Raw genomic sequence first — 22,621 nt, 5'->3', positions numbered from 1 at the left:
GGTTGACTTCACTTACCTTATCCTCCTGAATTTTCTAAGCCAGATAAACTTAGACTTTGTCTCTAAGACTTCCAAACCATGCCTATCTCTTGATAGTCCTTTCTTCTGTGAACATGGGGTCTACTTATTTTCAAATTATTTTTTTGAAACATCATATATAGAGGTCTTCAAAAAGTTGTGCAAAGTTTGTATTATGAAAGAAATTATGCATGAATTTTAAACAGTTCATTGGACCAAAATAAACTCACTTTAATTCAATTTTTCCATGAAATTTTTAATACACCCATGTGCATTTGTGTGTGTGTGTGTGTGTAGAGATTTTCTTGCATACTCTGTCTTTTCTTTGCATAGTCCCTCAACCAAAAGGCTGAGGTGGTATTTACTTGGTATGCAAGTACATAACAGAATTCCCTATATTCTTCCATTCATCACCACATATTTTTGAATGTGTGTTATATTATATTCTGGGCACTGTGCCTAGCATCATAGATACAAAAGAATTAAAGACATTATTTCTGCCTTCAAAGATCTCATAGTATATGCAAAAGACAAATATGTAAATAATTAACTAAAACACAGTGTGAGAAATGCCTCAGAGTAATACTATCCCATGGCAACCCAGGGGTTGGGTGGCAGCTGGTGCCTGGGGAATTGAAAAGATTCACAGAAGAGGAGCAAACGAGCTAGGTCTTGAGGATGAGTAGGAATATGAATGGCAACAATAGAGATAATTGTTAAAACAAGTTTGCCATGCTAAAGAGTTTGGACTTCATCATTTAAGCCTGTGAGAAAGTATAAAAGGTTTTTACATAAGACAAAGATGTGATTTAATTTATGTTTAATAAAGATAGAAAAGGTGGATCTGAAGACACAGTGAAGTGAGTACAGGAAAAGACAAAGGGCTTTTTCAGTGCTAGAGAAGAATAAAGACATGTTTAAACAAAACAATAGGAATAGGAGATTCACACAAGCAATGATTTTAATAAACACCAAAATTCCAAGATACAATTATAGAACTTGATGACTTTAAATAAAAGGCAGAAGAGATGTTCAGACTTGATGAGTCATTTAGCAAAAGATAATGACAAGGACACTCAATGACAGAAATAGGGGATAATCCTGAGGGATAGCAGATTGAAAAAGTTCAACAGAAATGCAGGATTTGATTCTGTGTGCCTGGGGAGCATCTGAAATGGATCGTCTCGTTGTCTAGGAAAAAGTAGTAAATGGACATCTGGAAGCCACGTGAGCAATGGCTAAGAGTAAAAAAAAAAAAAAAAAGTTTTGGAAATATAGCTCTCTCTACCACCTCCTTTATGAAGACCTAATTGGAATTATTGGATTAATAAGAAGATTGTGCACAAAATGATTACTCAAGGTTCTAAATGACAACACTTGAGCCTGAGTGAAAGGACCAGCATTATTACTTTTGCTATTAGGAGAGATTTTGTTTGTTTGTTTTTAAAGTTAGAGTGGCCAAATGGTGGCACAGTAGTGGCTCAGTGCTCCATGAGGCTGACCCACGTGGGACAGCTCCAGGTTTGCATCCTGAGACTCCCTTGAACAAACTGGGCATGTTCATGTCCAGGATTGGGGCTGCCTGAGGCTGGGGAAAGATCATGGTTGGAAGGGGGGGGGGGGGGGTGCTTGTCTATCTCTATATCTCTCACTCATGTAAGAAAGAAATAAAAATAAAACTTAAAAGTTGCTTGAGAGAGAGGGCCATCCAGGTGGTATGGTAGTTGAGGGCTGGATCCCTCATAGCTGACTGTGAGGTTCAAGTCCCAAACCTGGCTACTTGAAAAACACACCAGGCATGTGTGTGTGCATGCCCAAAATCCCGAGAGGAGTATGGACAAGAAGGATTTGTGGTGTGACCATCACATCTGAGGGATGCTTTTTCACTTTTCTTCTCTTTCTCTGTCTTCATCTGGAGAGTGCATGCACTATAGTAAATACAGAAAAAAAAATGCTAGAAGGAAGAGAGCATTATCGTTGGAAGGAGAGTTCAGAGAACCTGAGAGTGTGGCAAGATGTCCCCTTTTCTGTATGCCCTGGAAAAGAGGATACCGAGGCAATTGAGGTGGATCGGGCATAACTGCCGTGAAGTCCAGCCTGTGTGGTCCACTGGAATGAGTTTCATGGAGGCACAGTTACCACTATTCTCATCTCTATTTCCTGGGAAGTCGAATTTGGGGTGGCCTGTGAGCCCCATGATTTAGAGAAGGAAGAGATAGTTAGAACGGAGACCAGAGGCTGCTTCATGGAGCATAAGCCAGCCACCCACTGGGATCAAAAGAAAGCAGTCTACGAGGAGTGATGCTTATCGATGAAGAAGGGTCCTCAGCTGCGTCCCTAAAGGCCATCAGGGTTTCCATTACTACAAACCAGCCTTGAAAATATTTGTATCCATCAATAAGACTTGGCCCACCAAAGCACACCTCCACCACACCACGCAGGGACAAATGCTTACAAGCCTTGTGAAGTGAGAATGTAGCTTTGCAAAGGACAACAGAGTAAACATGTAAGGAAAAAGGGAACCCTTACTGAGACCTTAAGTCGGACAGTGAGTAAGTTCTTAATTCTTAAGTTAGAATATACAAGTATTAATATACTGGTTGGGTTTCCCAGAGTATCTCAGCTCTAAGCAGGCACAAAATTTAAAAACTGCATGTGATCATAAGAATACATGTTTGCATGTCTAAATGGTGAGTGTCCAAAATTAGCCCTTTGGATATACATATGGGATGGAGCTAAAGCATAGATAAAGAAGATCATACGATGTGTCTATATATGAGTAGAAAGGAAAAAATGACAAAATTATTTGTGTTAACAAGGAAACATTTTTTAACCCTGGTAATGGAAAAGAATAAACAGAGATCTGTGAAAGAAAATAAATTGTGTAGATGCAAATGAGTTAGTGAATGGTTGTCAGAGCAATTTTCTCAATTTGCAGGTGATACTTAATTGGCAGACATTGCAAACAGCAAGGAGCAATTCAATCAGATAGAGGACTTGAATCATTAGGTACTTGGTCTAATAGCTGGCAAGCACAGATAAGTGGTCAATAATAAGTCTTGATTCTAAATCTAAAGAGAGAGTGAATATTTGCCAATGGGAATAATGCTGCCCAGGAAAGGCTCTTAGATTTCAGGAGAATTTACAGGCAAGGATAAACAAAAATTCAGTAAAATATATGTAGAATTTAAACTATTTGGAGGGAATAAGCTATAAATTAACACACAACTGCATCAGTCAAAGCCACGCTCATATAAAGACTAAGCTATCACCAGAAAAACCTCATAACTGGGGGATGTATAATTGCTGAAATCTACCATTCGCGATTGAAGCACCATTTGTTGTGGGTTTTCATCTAACTCTGGTCTTATTTTGGGGGTAAAATGAAAGAGTAAGCTGTCTTCCAAGCATATAAGAGAGTGCAGATTGAGTGAGACTCTTCTGAATAACTCCCAAAGAACACTTCGACTGTGAAATTTTAGAGGATTCTGTGGGCATCATTGTAAGGTAGTGTGTTTAGATTGGTTGGCCATTTTTATTTAGAATCCTAGTTTCATAAAATAACAGGCTATGATAGTTTGAAAAGGGTTAACATAGAGAAATATGCTGTAAGAGAAGAAAGGATAATAAAAATTTATTGTAGCTTTAGTAGGCAGTTGATGCCATAGAGACCATAGCCTTCCTTTCTCAGTGTCTGCACAACAGTGAGTACCAAATAAAAGAGTTAACTATTATATTGAAGAGAAATGAAAACACCCTTAAGGACAACATCAAAACTGTATGTGGGGAACCAGCAGTTAGCGTAATGGCTATGTCGCTGGACTCCCACGTAGTTGACCGCGGTTCGCGTCCCGGACCCGGTGACTTAAAACTCATGCCGGGTGCGTGTGCGTGCATGCCCAAGATCCCAAGAGGAGAATGGAGGAGAAGGGATTGCGGCGTGACCATCCCCCCTGGGGGGTGATTTCTCACTTTCTGTCTCTATGTCTCTCTCTGTCTGGCGAGCGCACATGCCCTATAGCAAAAACCTCCAAGAAAAAAATTAAAAAAAAAAACTGTATATGGGACTTTTGAAAAATATTTACTGACATCTAGCAATCAATGTACAATTCCTATCTCAGGGATTTTTTTTTTTAATTGCCAATGGCTGCATGCTCTTGGCAGAGAGAGACAGGGATAGAAAGGAGAAGGCATCCCCCTACCCATGGGGTGTGTTCATGCTGCATTTCCTTTTCCTCCATTTCTTCATCCTGACAGAATTTGGGGGATTTACAAACATGCACCTGGTGTGTTTTTCAAGCTGCTGGGCCAGGATTCAAACTCCAATAAGCCATGTGGGATCTAGCTCTCTTAAACACCAGGTCATGGGACTAGCCTTGAGAGATATTTTAAAACTTAACATCCTAATATGTAGAATAACTATTTGGAAGTAGAGCCATACTTTGAAAGATAATTGTTGGTTTACTCTTGCCTGCCATTTGGATACTTCAAATTTTCTTATTTTAAGTCTCTGTGTGTGTGTGTGTGTGTGTGTGTGTGTTTTGTAATTTGATGATTTAATAATGGCAAGCTTTAAAGTAAGTAAATATTTTCCCAATTGAAAAAGAAAACAGCAACTGAGACCTAGCAAACTCAATTATGTCAAGGCAAGGCAAGGTAAGTTGAGTACGGAGGCTCTTTATACCTGTGTCAGGCCATCCGAGGGTATCTTCCTCATTTTACATGCCACATAATACTGCATAGCATCACCAGGAGTAAAGCCAAAATGGATTCACTTCCCATAAAGACAAACTGTTTCTGGGAGATAGTTCTCTTACATTTATGGGAACTTATATTTTCTTCCTATGCCCATCTCCAGTAATATCTACAGTAGCAGTCTTAAACAAATTCCAGAAAGTTTGAAAATTTTGCTATAATTAAAACTCATTCAATTCTAGTCCTTGCCTTACATTTTATTTAAATAAATAAAATGTTTGCTATTTGGGCATTTCAGACAGAGATTACTTTAATATGGTCTACCCATAAACATTCTTGAGATGACCTCTCAGAAAGTTGAAAACACCTCTGTGTGACTGGAAAACTCTTTTTTGGGGTCTGTTTCTTAAAAGACATAGCATGGCCTCTTGGGCATTAAAGAAATGGTATTATTTTTAAGTCTCTTTTAATGCTACAGGATAATGCTTGAATGAGTGCAATTTTATAAAATGTGTATCTTGTTGTCCACTTGGCATTCCGAATGCATTTATTAGAGCCTAATGTATAGCTGGCATGATGGAGAATACATAAAACACAGGATACAGAGTTCTTGTTCTCTATAAGCTTATGGAGTTCTTTAACTCCATAGTTAAATAAGGAAGAGATAGCTAGACAGGGAAGAAAGAAAGATCCAACATACATCCAGAGCTTTCTTTATTGCCTATACTTTGACTTCTGGTGAACTTATCCAGTCTCATGGGTTTCATTATCATCTAGTAGGCCTTTCCAAATTGGTTTCTTCAGCCTTGACTGCTAACCTGAACTACAGACTTATATATTTTATTACCTAGTCAGCATTTCCTATGAGATGTCAAACAGGTACCTCAAACATTGCATGTTCAAAACTGAACCTGATTTCTGTCTTGCCCCCAACCTGGTCTTCTTGGTGTAGGGTTGGAACTCCATCTTCAATGTTCCCAGTCCAAAACCGTTATCTTTGACTCCTCTATTTCATTCCTAATACCTGCTGCATTAGCACATTTTTTGCTATAAAACTGAAATATACCATAAATATTTATTACTTCTCATCACTCAGCTACCACCCACTTTTGGAAGCCACAATTTTCTCTCTTTGAGACAATTTAAGTAGCCCCCTAACTACTCACCATGTGTTGTAGTTTGGATGGGCCCTCAAACTTCATGTGTTGGGACTTGGTTGTGTGGTAAGATAGTTCAGTGAAAACTTAATTCTTCATAATGTCCAAGGGTAGAGCTTTTTGGTGTAATAACGTTATATAGTGAGGCTTCTATAATAGAATTTGGATGGGTTTATAAGGAAAGAAAGAAAGCTGGAATGGGCAGAAATTTATGGATAGTCATTATACTCAAGATCCTGCTCTCTGCCATTTTTTGAGGCCTTTGGACTTTCCTGATGGCCAGAATTGTGTGTCAAGTAAACCTCTATTCTCTTTAATTCATCCAGTCTTAGGTATTTCTGTAAGCAGCACAAAACCAAACTAATACATAAGAGTATTGCTTTTTCCCTTTTTAATTTATTTTCAATAGAGCAGACAAAGTGATCCTTTGAAAATGTCAGATCAGATCACACTCTTCCTATAACCCTTCAGTAATTTCCCATCACCTTAAATTCTTAAAGATCCTATATGCTCATTCATGCACACATATACCCACCACCATGTCTGCATAATCTTTCTTCTAACTATTGGGTCATAGGAAAAGTCATGACATACTTTTCTTTGCAAAAATGCACCATGACTTTTCTGATGACCCAATACTTCCTCAGTATCAGTATTACTTAGAAATGAATTAGAAGTCAGAAAAATAAGAGTAAGAATTTAAAAGCCAGAGCCAACAGATGGAGTGGTAATTAAGGTGCAAAATTCCCACATGGCCAATATTGTTTTGAGTCCTGGATCTGGCAGCTTCAAAATCAGGCCAGATGTGTGTGTTTGCATGCCCGAAATCCTAAGAGTAGAACTGAGGAGAAAGGATCATGGTGTGGCTATCCCCACTGGGGATTAGTTTCTCACTTTCCCTCTGTCTCTCTCTGTCACATGTGCCCTATGGTAAAAATCCAAAAGAAAAATAAATAAATAAAAGCCCATAAATGTTGGGCCAGTTCCCTGTCCTGGTGGTTAAGGCAGCCAAATCCCACATGGCCAACCACCCAGGTCGAGTTCCAGACCTGGCAGCTTGAGAAACACACCATGCACGTGTGCCTGCGTCCCCAAAATCCTGAAAGGAGGAAGAGACAGACTATAAAGAAGGGATTGTATCAGGACCGTTCTCCATAGGGAATGTTTTCTCCTCTCCCTGTCTCTGCATCTCTCTCTGACAAGTGCACACACCCTCTAAACAAAAACAAATGAGAAAAAGAAAAAATACCAGGAAAGTAGAAGAAAGAAACAGATTGTAGAAAAAAACATAAAAGCAAAAACATGCATCAGATTTACCAAGCACAGTCTAGGGGAGATGGCCAACCCCACACTTTGTTCATCTAACCTCAGGTGAGCTGTGTACCTTCTCCCAGTCTCTGGTTTGTCCTCAGTACAAAGAGGGTAGTGATACCCCGTGCAGGTTGTGGGCAGCTAGCATACATGAGGGGTGCCCCTATGCAGACTGAAAACGTCAGAACCCATGCCAAGGAAGTGAGAGGACCTGACTGATAGCTTGACATGGAAATAAAATAAATTGCAGGGAGTGCCTTAAAGTAGATACAGTCTTCGTGCTTACACTGCAGGGCACGTGAAAGCTCTAAACAAAGGCATAATCTACTGCTGGGCGATATTAGCTGGACTGGATCCAGTTGTCTGACTGGCTCAGACAGAAACTAGCAGAAACCTGAACGTCAGCCAGAGAAGGCCAGGAGAGGCTTGTTTAGAACCACGAGGTGCCTCGCGGTGCACCACAGCTGAAGCACCAGCCTTCGCCTCCTCTGTAAAATGAGCACAGAGTGGCTGGGGGTCTCAGCCTTCTCCAGCAGAGACGCTGTGACCGCCTGACCCCCGCTTTTGTCTGTCCCGTCCTTTCTCAATCCACAGCCCTTCCCCTCAGGGTGCTGTATCTCTTCGCCCTCTGGTTGGGGCAATCAGTGACATCCACAGGCAGAGAGACATTTTCGTGCCCCATCTAGACTAAGATCTATTTCTTTTCTGCCAATATTTAAAGTTGTTTGATTTCTACCAAATAGCAAAGAGCAAGCAGAGCAAATATGTTGACAGACCTTTCTTGGAAATGTACTGTGAGTGCAGTGTGAAAATATTGAGGGAGATAAGAGACTATGAAAATAAAGCTCAGGCCTCAAGAAGTCTGTAATTCGGGAGACAAAATAGATATCATGGGATAAGTACTAGATGACAGAGACAGACAGAAGAGGGAGGAGGGATAACCAGGAAATCCCAGTAAAAGGGGGAAAAGATGAGATCTTCAATAAGTTCATGGAAAATGTGTATCATGGAAAAACCATACATGGATTTGAATTTTTTTTTTTTGCACCAAAAGAAACTCATACTCACTTATTATAACATGTCTGACCAAGGCCTAGTCTGAGGCACTAAGATAAAGACCTCAGTTTGCAAAGAGCCCTTATCAGAGCAATATGAATTCTGTTCAAATTAAACCAAGAATAGACATTAAGTTTATGGTGAAGCTCCGGTGAAAGAATGGGAAAATAGTAGATACTTTATGAAAAGTTTATAGGGACAATGCCCCCAATGAAGTCATTCACAGATAGATAACTTGTATAAGAAGAGGAAAGACCATGATGAAAATAACACCTACAGTAACACATTCATCTCAATTTGTAAGGAAAAATTTTATCTTATTTGTGCCCTAATTGAAGAGGGGCAACCAAAAGCAGAAACAATAGCCAACACCACAGATATCTCAATTGGTTAATCTTACCCAATTCTGAGTGAAAATTATAGTAAGCAAACTTTCTGCTCAGTCAGTACCAAAACTATTGAGCTCAGATGAGCTATAGATAAGAAGCCCATTCAGGTACCTCTGCATCTGTCTTGTGAAAGATGTAAAAAAACTATATAGTGTGTGTGTGTGTGTGTGTGTATATATACACACACACATATATATATAGTACCTAGCATTATATTCATGAATAAATTAGATAACTACCTGTTAGATTTGATAATTAATTTCAGACTAAATTTGCAGAATTGCTTTTCAACCAAGTTTAAGTTTTAATTCTAAGATTCAATGATTATACGGCTTATTAGTCATGCCTCATTGTATTATTCATTCATCTCCTTTTCATGACTTGAGAGAATGCAAATCATGCGTCTCCTTCCAAAGGAAATGTTATGACTATGTAATTAGAATAATTTGGAAAAAAAAATAGTTTATTTCCATTTTAGTGCTAATCTTAGTGAAAATTTAAGTAATCGTTTTACATTAAACATTCGAGATATAATAATATAATATATTGAACTAACTGTCCTAGATGCTTAATGACCTTAGCTAATGGCTAATAACAGAAACATAAATATACTGATAAACCAAAACCTTATTTTAATTATTGAAGCAATTATTCAAGATACTAATCTTCTATTATTGCTGTAAAACTTAGTCAGTTTTCATATTGCCATTTTCTTTTTATTCTTTAAAAACCTCTCTGTTGGATATGCTGACAAAAAGAGAGATTTTCAGGAATTATATAATAAACAGCTAGTAGAATTTTCATTGTCACTTATTCATATAGGAAATAAGTATTTTTTGATCATGAATCCTATGCCAAAGTGATGGACAAAAAATATTTTTTTAAAATACATCCTTGACCTTCACAGATCTTACTGTGGTGAGAAGGGCCAGATACTATTGAAAGGACCATACAAATGTTTGTAAAATTACAACTATCATAATGTCTAGAAAAGCAAGAGATATAAGTTTCTGTTAGTAAAAATAATGAGAATTACTGTTTTAATCACAGGGAATCATGGATAGCCTCCCTGAGGATGTAATAATTGATGATGTAATATCTGAATGTAAATAACAACTTAATTGATTTATGCTGTTAAAGTAATTTCAGGAGAGTCAGTTCAAACAGTGGGAGTAGCATGTACGAAGACCTTGCATCAGGAAGAAGTGCAGGAAAGGAAAATGACACCAGATAAGTATGTTACAACAGGTTAGGGCTAGTCTATTTAAAGGTGTACAGACCATGTTGAACATTTTTACTCTTGGGGCCAGCAGGTGGCGTAATGGTTAAAGCACTAGACTCCCATGTGGCTAACTGGTTCAAGTTCCAGACCTGACTGATTGTTCTCTCACTTCACATATCTCTTTCTCTTTCTCTCTCTCTCTGGTGAGCACACAGGCCCTGTAACAAAGTTAAATAATAATAATAAATAAAATAAATCTTTACTTTTTTTTTTTAACTCTTTTCCCTAAGTGCAATGCTAATCCATTGAAGACATTTAAGCTGTGGCAGGAGACAGGATCAGATTCACTCTTCAAACATAATATTTTTGTTGCAGTAAGGAGATTGAGAGGAAGAAAGGTAGATTTCAGGTAAACTCAAAAAGCTGGAACTTAGGAAAATAATAAGAGCTGGAAATGGTGGAGTACTGAAGGGATATCAGGGTTATCAGGGTCATCAGGAGATAAAAGCAATGCTGACAGCCTGCACAGGAGGCAGAGGGCGGGGAAGATGAGGAGGCCATCAAGTTTTGTGACTTATATAAAAAGATGTTCTTCAGGGGCCAGCAGGTAGCATAGTGGTTGGCGCACTGCACTCTTACATGGCTCGCTATGGTTCGAGTCCTGGACCCAGTGACTTGAAACTCAGACTGGACACATGTGCATGCCTGCCTAAAATCCCAAGAGCAGAATGGAAGAGAAGGGAATGGTGTGTGGCCATCCCCGGGGGTGGGGGGAGGGGCAGTGGTGATTTCTCACTTTCCCACCCACTGTCTCTCTGTCTTTCTCTGGCAAGTGCATGTACCCTGTGACAAAAACCATAAAAAAAAAAATGTTCTTCACTAAAGCAGGAGATTTGGAATAGGACTGGTAGAGTTACTATCATGAGTATGATCTTAGCCATATTCAGTTCAATATGTTTTTTATATATAGAATAGAAATTTCAATTAGGTAGTCAATAAATCTAAAATTTAGAATTCATATGAATTTTCTAGAAATATGACATCGTAAATAGGGAAATATGAACACGTCAATGGGGAAATGAGAGTAAGGAACGTGGATGAGATCACCTAGCCAGAGGATCTTAAATGAGAAAAGGGCCTAGGCACAAATCCAGAGGATTGCTAACCTGAGCTTGGAAAAGGAGCTGAAAAAGAGATTTATGTCATGTCATGAAATCTAAAGAAAAGATTGTTTATAACGGAGAAAACAGTAATCTCTGTCAAATGTTGTCAAAAGACCTAATCAGGAGAGCACGAATTAAATCCATTAAATTTAGCCATGTAGATTTTAAGAAGTGCTGCCCATGAGTAATGGATACCCAACCATTTGGTACAAGAGCGTCTTCTTAGAGCACCTGAGCTATATAGAAACAGGGATACATTCTTAAGGAAAATCGATACCAAAAAATGGAGAGAGAAAGGGAAGTAATGGAGAGTTGGGGGATATAGAGTATTGAGAAAAGCTTTTTGCTTTTTGTTTTTATTTTAATGAGTTACAGAATCTTTACATGGGGTAACTGAATACCTGTGACAGGAGCTTAAGAATCCGAAATGGAGGGGTGGGGCTGATAAGTTTACTGGCCTCGGATAGGAGAGAAGGCAGCTCTTCTATTTGTTGATAAATTTATGTGGCTTTAGATAAGAAGGAAACAGATCCACTAATTTAAATACGGGTTAAATAAAATAGTCGGGATATGGGCTACAGGTTGGGAGGTAGAAATAAGTGAATTTTAATCTTATATCTTCTCTATAAAAGAGCAATGGAAGTTGTCTTCTGAGAGTTATGGGGAAAATTATTGGTTTCATAAAGGTAAAATTTTTAAAAATCACCGGAGAGAGCAGACAAGTGAGTTAAGCAAATAAAAAAGATAAGAAAGAGAAAATTTTTCTTGGAAAAACTCTGATTATATTTGTAGTTATTCAGGAAGGCTTGGTTCTGCTTGCTTACTTGCTTGCTTTCATTCTTTCTTTTTTTTCTTAATTTTTGCTATGGACATATGTGCTCTCCAGAGAGAAAGAGAGAGAGAGAACGAGAGAGAAAGTACCCCTCCAGGATGGATGGGCACACTGCTGGGCACATGCAGCTGGCATTTTTTCAAGCCAGTAGGTCCAGATTTGAACCACACGGTTGGCCATGTGGGATCCATCTGCCCTAACCACCATGCCACCAGCTGGCCCTGGGGCCATCTTTCTTTTTTTTTTTTTTTAATTTACTTTTTTTTGTTTCATTTTCTTCTATACATTCAATCACATTATTTAGCTTACAAAGTGAATATTTCAACATGTGAACATTTCTCCCTAGTCTGGTTGATAAAACTATAAAATATCTTCAACAGATAATACCACATTTCTTTGTCACATTAATGCTTTGCCTCCCTATTTTTCTTTTAAATGTCCTTCCTCAGACCCTACTCTTTGACATACACTATATCTGGTATTTACACCCATTTACTGTGTTTCTATATCCTTTAGACAATCCGTTTCAGTTACAGAGTGTGGACACTCAGTATATTTAAGTGGGGACATACAATGGGCCATCTTTCTAAATCAGTGGATGTTGCCTTTTTTCTACTTTACTACAGCATTTTTTTTTTTGAGAGGTTTTTGCTATAGGGTGCATGCACTCGCCAGAAAGACAGAGAGAGACATAGAGACAGTGAGAAATCACCCCCCAGAGGGGATGGCCACGCTGCAATCCCTTCTCCTCCATTCTCCTCTCGGGACCTTCGGCACACACGCAAAGATGTCCAGTGTGAGTTTAGGCCACTGGGTCCAGGACACGAACCGCGGTCAACTACATGGGAGTCCAGAGACATAGCCATTATGCTAACTGCTGATCCCTCCACTACAGCATTTCTGATGCAGGGAAAGACTGTCACATACTCATGTCAATCACAGTGGTCTGCTAGGTCACTGATTCTGAAGGATGGAGTGAGACATCTCTTTAGCAAGATGTACAGAAAGCTCAGAGAACAGGAATCTGTGTATTTATGTGTATGTATTATATGTTTCTGTGTAAGTAGTTTGAAAAAGTGCATCATGTGATTTTTATGGGACTTCCACAGGGGAACTGGCAATTTCACCTTGAAAATAGAATAGCCAAGTGTTAAAAGTAGATCAGAGTTTAGGAATGTCTCTATAGATACATGACAAGTAATGGTTATATTTAATAAATATTTTAGGACCAACCCCATAGCACAGTAGTTAAGTACTGTATGTAGAAAGTTGGATTACACATGGCCAACTGTGGTTTGGATCCTGGCCTTGGTGGTTTGAAAACCATACCAGGCACATGTGTGCACATGCCTAAAATCACAACAGGGTAGAGAAATGGAGGACAAATGGTTGTGGAATGACCATGCCCCATTGGAGGGCTCTCTCTCTCTCTCTCTCTCTCTCTCCCTCTCTCCCTCTCCCTCTCCCTCTCCCTCTCCCTCTCCCTTTCCCTCTCCCTCTCTCTCTCTCTCACTCAGATAAGTACATGTACCCACTGGCAAATTTTTCTAAAGTATTTTAGACATGGAAAACAACAGTTCTGCTTTCCTAAATAAATAAGTAAATACGTCTCTAAATACTTTTATTTCATTACAGAAATTTACTTTCTGATACTTAAAAGTATCCATTAGAGTGTCCATTCCAGTTCATAATATCTAAATGTGAAATAATTATTTAGTATTAAAATATTAACATTTTACAAATATTCAATCTGCCAGTTGTTAGTAAATTTCTTCTTTGGTGGAACTTTCTGACTTTGGGCAAGTCATCAAATGCTTTGGGTCACGAGTGCATCAATTAGTAAATTACTGATCCATCATACTTTAGTGTCCTGCAAAAGTAAATGCACCTTCTGAGAGCCTAATTAGATCTTGGAGAGTTATTTATCCGCTATTAAGATAAGACAGATGAGGGAGCTTGCAATAGTGATACTAAACAGTTACGTTCATTTTACAAACAGATGAACTGAAGCTCAGAAAAGACAGGACTAGAGAGCTAGAGATTTGATTAGATTTTTAATCAGAAAGATTCAATTCTCAGCATCTAGCTATAAATATAAATTTGTGTGTGTGTATATATATACACACATAAACTTGAAAGCAACAACTATTTTTCTGCAAGTTAATTTTTATATAGTGTTATTCAGTTTAATGCCTTTCAATTAATCATTCTGGATTCAATGAACATACATTAATATGCCTTTGCTGTTGCAATATAAATAGTACAATTTTTTTGAGAGGTTTTTACTATAGGGTGCATGTGCTTGCCAGAAAGACAGAGAGAGACAGAGAGACAGAAAGTGAAGAATCACCCCACAGGGGGGATGGCCATGCCGCAATCCCTTCTCCTCCATTCTCCTCTCAGGATCTTGGGCATGCACGCACACACACGCACCCCGTATAAGTTTAAGCCATTGGGTCCGGGACTCGAACTGCAGTCAACTACAAGCGAGTCCAGAGACATAGCCATTACGCCAACTGCTGGTCCCATAAATAGTACAATTTTTAAAAAGCAAAGTATCTGACATTTTTAAGGTAAACATTTTCTTTGTGCCTGTTACCATGACTACCTACAGTATAGGTCTTCTAGAAAATGGAGTGATGTCTTGCTGTTTGGTAAAATGGCTGTGGGCATAAGCTTGAGAGTAAGAAAAACATAGCTTCATTATCTGGCTTCTGTATTTACTAATTGGAAACTGCACAAATTATTAAAACTCTAAGTTTTACTTTCTCCACCTATGAAATGTAGCAAAAAACACGTAATTCATAGCTCATTTTAAGGATTACATTAACAATTTTCTTTCACCTAATTAGCACTGGGCCAACCAACAAAAATATATGGGCTTGTTGCACACACATATTCTGCTTAACTTTAGCTAGAATATTTTTAAGAGCATTCTTATTTCAGAGACTAGATTCATCAAGTGAGTTTAGCATTTCACTAGGCACTTTACGTGTCTTTGTTTTTCTTGGTCACTCAAAGCATAAAACAATTTTGTATCCCTTTTCATAAAATAATTAAAAAGAGGGGAAAAGAACAAGAAAGGGTTCAACAATTTATTAGTGTTATATTTCTCTGGAAGGGCTTCCCACAGCTTTAATCACAGCCACTGGTCATTATTTCAAGTAAGATGCATCTTGTAGGTATTTAAATATGTATTCTTATATCATAGGATTCAACTGCGAAGTCATCTATTCTGTGCTCTTACTGTAGTTCTTTTATTTTTAAAGGATTATTTAATTTTATTTGCTATTATTTTAATATTTGACCATAGAGAGAAAGAGAAAGTGAGAACACTAGCCACCAGGTCTGAGACTTGAACCATGGTCAGCCATGTGGGAGTCCAGCACCCTAACCACCACACCACCTACTGGCCCCAGTTCTGTGGTTTTATAAAGTAAAACAGCATGTGTAATAGTTGGTGAAGATGTCACTGAGAACTAAGGGAGCACACAGAGAAAAAGAATAATTACGTATCTCCTTAATCTTTACTTGTTTATTACAATTGTTTTTTAAAAATGTTTCCAAAAATTATACAATGGAATTTAATCATGATTGAGACCTCTGGCATTATAACTTAGTGCTATGAAAGCTCTAACAAACTCTGCTATGGTTTGGTTGGTTGGTTGGTTGGTTGGTTGGCTTTTATTTTGCCAGAGGGCACATGTGCTCACCAGAGACACAAAAGTGAGAAAGTATACCCCCTGGGGTGCGGTCATACCACAACCCCTTCTTTCCCGTTTCTCTCTCCTTTCCAACATGTTTCTTAAGCTACCAGGTCTGGGACGTGAACTGTGCAGTCAGTCACATGGATCCAGCCACCTTAACCACCACACCACAGGCTGACCCACAATGCTGGTACACTCAGAAACCAGGAACATAAATTTTGATTCAGAGAAATTTAAATCAAAGGTAAAATGCCATGTTGAAGTATTAATAACATACCTAATGAATCACATGGGAAGAACAAACATCTTGAAACCCAACTATGGAGAGACACAGATGTTGCCATCATTTGGAGGCTGAGAACCACATGGGATGCCCGAGTTTCGTTCCCCAGACAGCCTGAACACACCAACTGTAATAGCACATCTGTACTCTTAGCTGATCGGGAAGCTGGGCAGGATGTTTGCATAGCTGCCAGACTCTGTCAATGAGACCGATTTCTGCCTCTGCCCTCTTTCCTTTTTCTCCTCTCTCATACAAAAAAAAGAAAAAAGAAAGAAAGAAAGAAAGAAAGAAAGAAAGAAAGAAAGAAAGAAAGAAAGAAAGAAAGAAAGAAAAAGAAAAAAGATTATGGTGATTATCTTGAGACCATGTTCCTAGAAAGAATTCATTAGTGTAAGTTTTTCCTTTGCTACTATGTTAATGATGGCTTTGATAAAATGACCCAAGGAAAAAGGACAATTTTCTTCTGGTGTTATCTATGTCTGAAATATTCTTCACTGATTTCACATGCACTGATAATATGAACAAGGTAATTTGTCTGACGCTGGTAGGGCAAGATTGCAGTAAGAAATGCAAAATTCACACATAGCTCTTCTGTTAGAAGTCTCTGCAGTGTTTTTCAGTTTATATAAAAAGCCTTAAGATGTTGCCTGAGGCATCTATTTTTTTTTCCTCAAGGCAAGCTGAAGTGCCACAAATCAAATTGTTTTTCACACCCTTAATGTATTCCTTTCTCTTTCAATTTCTCAGAGAGCCGACATAGGGATTTCTGCTTTAACCATCACTCCAGATCGTGAAAATGTGGTGGACTTTACAACACGGTACATGGACTACTCAGTGGGGGTACTGCTTCGAAGGGCTGAAAAGACGGTGGATATGTTTGCCTGTCTTGCACCGTTTGATCTCTCCCTATGGGCTTGCATTGCTGGTACCGTCCTTCTAGTGGGCCTACTGGTCTACCTCTTGAACTGGCTTAATCCCCCACGATTGCAAATGGGATCAATGACGTCTACTACTCTCTACAACTCCATGTGGTTTGTGTATGGATCCTTTGTACAACAAGGTAAGGAGAAAAAGTGCATTTTATTATTTTTTTTAAAGGAATGCAATATTTCAAATGCCATGCATTTGGTTAAGAAGGTTCTATATCAGGGCCAACAGATGGTATAGTGGTTATGTCACTGGACGCCAATGTAGTCGACCACAGTTCAAGTCCCAGACCCCATGGCTTGAAACTCACACCAAGCGCGTGTTCATGTGAGCCCAAAATCCCAAGAGGAGAATGGAGGAGAAGGGATTGTGGCATGGCCATCCTGGGGGACAATTTCTCACTTTTTGTCTATCTCTCTTTATATCTCTGGTGAGTACATGTGCCCTATAGCAAAAATCTCTAAAAAAAAAAAAAAAAAAAGGAAAGAAAAGAAGGTTCTGTATTTGACATTGGTAAAGATCATCTAAAGAGTTCTCATAGCAATGCCTAGACAAATGTATTTTCTACTCTCTCCTGGAGGATCTCAAACATAGCATGTGTCCAGTAATAATAGTTCAGTCTTTTGAAGTAAGTTGAATTTTATCAACAAAGGCAAAAATGAATGTCAGAGGTGAGGCTCACAAGACACCTCAGGATCACATTTCCTCCACAAACTCTGACTTTCTAAGAAACAACCTGACTGGGATGAAACTACTCACTCCCAGAGAAGGGATTGTTAAATTATTTACTTGAGTAAGAGACGTTAGAACTTGTTCTCTGTTCGGAGACATTACTTCATGTATTAAAAATATTTATCAAAAAATCATTGACAGTAAAAGGATTATAGTTACTGTAAGACTGATAAGAGATAATTTTGTTTTTCACTTGAAATATAATCGTTCAATGATGTAACTTATAATTCTATTATATTCCAAAGAACATTTTTGCTTAGTTAGTCAATGTTCAATCTGCCATACTCTTAAAACTTTCATGATTGATTCTTTGGCTCTCACTGTTTAAGAATAGAATAGTATTGGGGCCCAGCAAATGGTGTAGTGGTTATAGTGCTGGACTCCCATATGGCCAACCACAGTTCAAGTCCTGGATCCAGTAGCTGGAAACTCATGCTGGGTGTGTGTGTTTACATACCTAAAATCCCAGGAAGAGATGGAAAAGGGATTGTGATATGGCCAGCCCTAAGGGGTAATTTCTCATTTTCCTTTTTTCTGTTTTTTTTTTTTTGCTCTCTGGCCAGCACATATGCCCTATGGCAAAAAAAATTAAGAAAGGAAACAAATAGACTATAATAATACTTATTGAACTCCCTATTTGAGACATCATAGAGAATGAACTAGAAAGGGGACAGGTAGTCTCTTACAAACTTGGCACATGTGTTGAGCAGGAGACGTAAGTGTTACAATGGAGATGCGTGACACTTCTGCCTTCATTTTTATGACTCTCAATAATCTGTTACATTTTACTTGCTAATGGACCTTCCATTATACTTCAGTCTTTCTGTTAAGGAATCAAAGTTTTGGCTAGACTCTTAATCTCCACTTCCTCACCTCTAATCTATCCCTTAAACTTTTGTAAGCATTATTTTCCCTTTTCCTTTCTATATCTAGGGCTCTGGCTAAGATGAACTATTACTATGTATTTGTCACAGATACTTTTAGTCCCTTCATTAATCATTAATTCAGCAAATATTTAGTCCACATTATTTATTTAAGTAGAATGTGCTAGGCACTGAGTTTACAGTGGTGAGAGAGTCCGGACCATCAAGGCTAGTGGAGCTCAGATGTGTAAACAGGGAATAACAATGATGGGTAGGGTGTCAGCAGACGGTGTGCTGATTGAGGCGGCTGGATCCCACTTAACTGTGAGGTTCAAGTTCCAGATCTGATGGCTTGAAAAACACACTGGGAACTTGTGCACGCATGCCCAAAATTCTAAAAGAAGTGGCCATTCCCTCCCCCCAACCGGGGCGCTTTCTCACTTTCCTCTCTCTCTGTCTCTGGTGAGTGCACGCACCCTAAAGCAAAATTTAAAAATAATAAATACACACTGCTATGAAATCAGAGAGATAAAGATCACAGTATGGGGGCCAGCAGGTAGCATTTTAGGCACTGGATTTCCGCATGGTCAACTGTGCTTCAAGTCCCAAACCTGGAGGCTTGAAACTCACACCAGGTGCATGTGCGCACATGCCCAAAATTCAAGAAAGAAAATTTAGAAAAAAGGATTGCGGCATGGCCATTCCCCTGGGGAATGATTGCTCACTTTCCCTCTCACTGTATCTCTCCAGCAAATACATGTGCTGTATCGCAAAAACATTCAAAAAAGAAGCTCAATATGGCAAAGGTGACTGTTTGAATGGGTACTGTATAAACAGAAATAAAATCAACTATGTAAAGGGGTTGGTGCAGAAGAGGGAGGAGGAAAAGCAACATTAATTATGGCTGAATTTCAGACTAAGAAGTGAGAGAGAAATCAAGCTATCTATGCAGAGGGGCGCTGACAAAAATTAAGGCTTAAGATATATTTGTTGTTATCAAGAGTTTGAACTTATCCTTAGGGAAAATGATCAGCTACTTAAAGATATTAAATTGGGAAGGGCACATTGAAATTTTTACTATAGAAATATTCTAGTTACAGTATGCAGAATAGATTGAAGAAAGGCCAGGTGAAAAGTGAGACTCATTAGAAGACTATCATAATAACTAAGTAAAAGTTGATGTAGCTCATGCAAAGGTAAGGTGTCCTTGAGACTAAAGAGAAGGATATTGACATTAAACCAATAGAACTTTTTTTTTTCTTTTGGAGAGGTTTTTGCTATAGAGCGCATGCACTCACCAGAAATACAGAGAGACAAAAAGCGAGAAATCACCCTCCAGGGGGGATGGCCACGCCATAATCCCTTCTCCTCCATTCTCCTCTCAGGATCTTGGGCACGCATGTACACATGCCCGGTGTGAGTTTAAGTTACCCAGTCCAGAACTCAAACCACGTTCGACTACATGGGAGTCCAGATAAAATCAACTATGTAAAGGGGTTGGTGCAGAAGAGGGAGGAGGAAAAGCAACATTAATTATGGCTGAATTTCAGACTAAGAAGTGAGAGAGAAATCAAGCTATCTATGCAGAGGGGCGCTGACAAAAATTAAGGCTTAAGATATATTTGTTGTTATCAAGAGTTTGAACTTATCCTTAGGGAAAATGATCAGCTACTTAAAGATATTAAATTGGGAAGGGCACATTGAAATTTTTACTATAGAAATATTCTAGTTACAGTATGCAGAATAGATTGAAGAAAGGCCAGGTGAAAAGTGAGACTCATTAGAAGACTATCATAATAACTAAGTAAAAGTTGATGTAGCTCATGCAAAGGTAAGGTGTCCTTGAGACTAAAGAGAAGGATATTGACATTAAACCAATAGAACTTTTTTTTTTCTTTTGGAGAGGTTTTTGCTATAGAGCGCATGCACTCACCAGAAATACAGAGAGACAAAAAGCGAGAAATCACCCTCCAGGGGGGATGGCCACGCCATAATCCCTTCTCCTCCATTCTCCTCTCAGGATCTTGGGCACGCATGTACACATGCCCGGTGTGAGTTTAAGTTACCCAGTCCAGAACTCAAACCACGTTCGACTACATGGGAGTCCAGCAACATAGGCATTACACCAATTGCTGGTCCCAGAACTTAATTAACTATATAGTGGTGCAAGGGTCAGTACTGAAGGAGAAAAAGGAAACGAAGTTATATCCTAGGTTTCTGAATTAGGAGATTATGTACATTGGATATTGTTCTTATTTGCATAAATAAAGAAAACAGAAGGAACAGATGTGATAAGGGAGATGATGTATTCTTTTTGGTGCATGTCAAGTTAGAGGTAGCTTTGAAACCTTCAAGATGGTATTTTCTTATGTTTGGTTAATGGTTTTGATATGTTTTCAGAAGCACATAAGAAATCTCTTATACACACACACACACATACATATTTAGGAGATATTGGCATATAGGAAATCACTGAAGCCATGGAAGTGAACGGGGACCACAGAGGGATAGTTCTCAGCTGCATATTCCAGTTTGAGGACCACTAGTCCAGACAGGGCCTAGGACAGAGCACCCAAGAAAGGAATGAGTAGAGGAGCTCTCAGTAGTGACTGATAAAAGCTGACAAGAAGGAATAAGAGTAAAGATTAGAGCATGTAGTGTGTGTATATGTGTTTGTGTGTGTATACACACATATTGTATATATAGTGTGTGTATCTATCTATATATATAGTATGTGTCTGTGTGTGTGTCTGTGTGTGTGTGTGTATCTCAAATGAAGATAAAATTTAAATATGGTGGATTGGTCAATTATGTAAAAAATGTGAAAGAATCAAGTATAATGAATACATGAAAGTTATTCATTAGATTAGCAATAAACTCGTTATTAAAGCAAAGGCTCATCTTTGCTTCATGATGTCTGAGGCTTTAGCTAGACATCTCAGAGGCTCAAAGCTACAATCATTTGTATCAGGCTTGTTTGCTCACTCACACGTCTGGAGGTTGATAACTAGCTGTGGGCTGGTGACCTCCATTTTCTCCCTGCAAGCCTCTCCTCTGTAGGGGAGAGTCAGACCTTTTTCACAACATGGCAGTTGCTTTCTTCATGGAGAGCACCCCCCCCCCCGAGTAGAAGGATGTTGTGGTCCAGTTTAGGGATCACAAACTTGTGTAATGCTTTAAGTTCTTCTTGAGGTGGATATACCCACCTGATTGGTTTTTATAAGAATTTAAATGGCTGAAAGTTCTTAGATAAAATACTTTACAAGTGTCATATGTTTACTAAACATTGTTTTAAAATTAGACTCAGCTGTGGACTCATGTAAAAAAGGTGTATGTAAAAAAGGATAACAAAACAAATGATTTTAGATTATTGGCAAAATATTGGTTGAAGCGGTAGACATTGAAATACCAAGAATAGTGAATAAGTCGAATGACCAATGATGAGAATGCATTAATATTGATAGTAGGGTAAGAGTAGAAAGTAACAGAGTAGGAGGAGGAGGGAGTAGTAGAAATCTTGATGAGATTAAAAGGACAACAGTAGAAACATAAATATGATTGAATTTGAAGCCCATGTTCATAAGACTCGATGTGAAACCCTAAATTTTTTGAAATGTGCTAGTGAGGCATAAATTATAGGTATGTGGCTATGGATTCCTAAAGTTAAGAGTGCTGAAAGACTTCAAAGCAGATCAAAAACTGAGAGACCAGAGAGTTAGATAAACCATCTGGAATGATGGCTCACTTGGACTGAGAGGAAGACATATGCCCCAGTTGTCAGTAAATAAGAAAGAATAACTAGGATGTTGGTCAATGGGAGTTGACTAGAAATAGAAGGTTGTATAGCTAGATGTAATTAATGTCTGTTTTCATCTCACTTCCCATGCCATTCAATTTTTTCTGTGCATGGATTTTTCTGTCTATTGAAATGCTGATGAATCCCAAATCCATTGGGTTGTCAGAAAAGCCATGACATATTTTTCTATTTTTCTGTTAAAAAATGCATCATGACTTTTCCAACAACCCAATATGTTATCCATTGTTGAACTTTAGATTTGTATATCTAACTCTGCAATAGACCACTCTGGATATACTGGAGGATCACAAATTCCAGCATGCCTAAAATTTAATTCATTGTATACCTTGAACCTTCTTAGTGTTTCATATTCTGTATTTAAGCTGTTGCATCACCAATCACCCAAATACACATTGGAGAATATTTTGATTTCTTCCACTTGTCCATCCTTTCTAACTGACTATAATCAA

At 38.5% G+C, this 22,621-nt stretch overlaps 1 protein-coding gene across 1 annotated transcript in view; it reads left to right on the top strand.

Moving 5' to 3' along the window:
• GRID2 (glutamate ionotropic receptor delta type subunit 2) overlaps nt 1-22,621 on the top strand; it is a 392,388-nt gene that overhangs the window by 68,945 nt on the left and 300,822 nt on the right. Inside the window, exon 5 of the mRNA XM_006164500.1 lies at nt 16,581-16,893. Coding sequence (XP_006164562.1) covers nt 16,581-16,893 — 313 coding nt within the window. The remainder of the gene's footprint in view (nt 1-16,580; nt 16,894-22,621) is intronic.

This window comes from Tupaia chinensis, unplaced genomic scaffold, assembly GCF_000334495.1.
Source record: "Tupaia chinensis unplaced genomic scaffold, TupChi_1.0 Scaffold143631_1, whole genome shotgun sequence".
NCBI lineage: Eukaryota > Metazoa > Chordata > Mammalia > Scandentia > Tupaiidae > Tupaia > Tupaia belangeri.
This window is presented reverse-complemented; position numbering and strand designations above follow the sequence as displayed.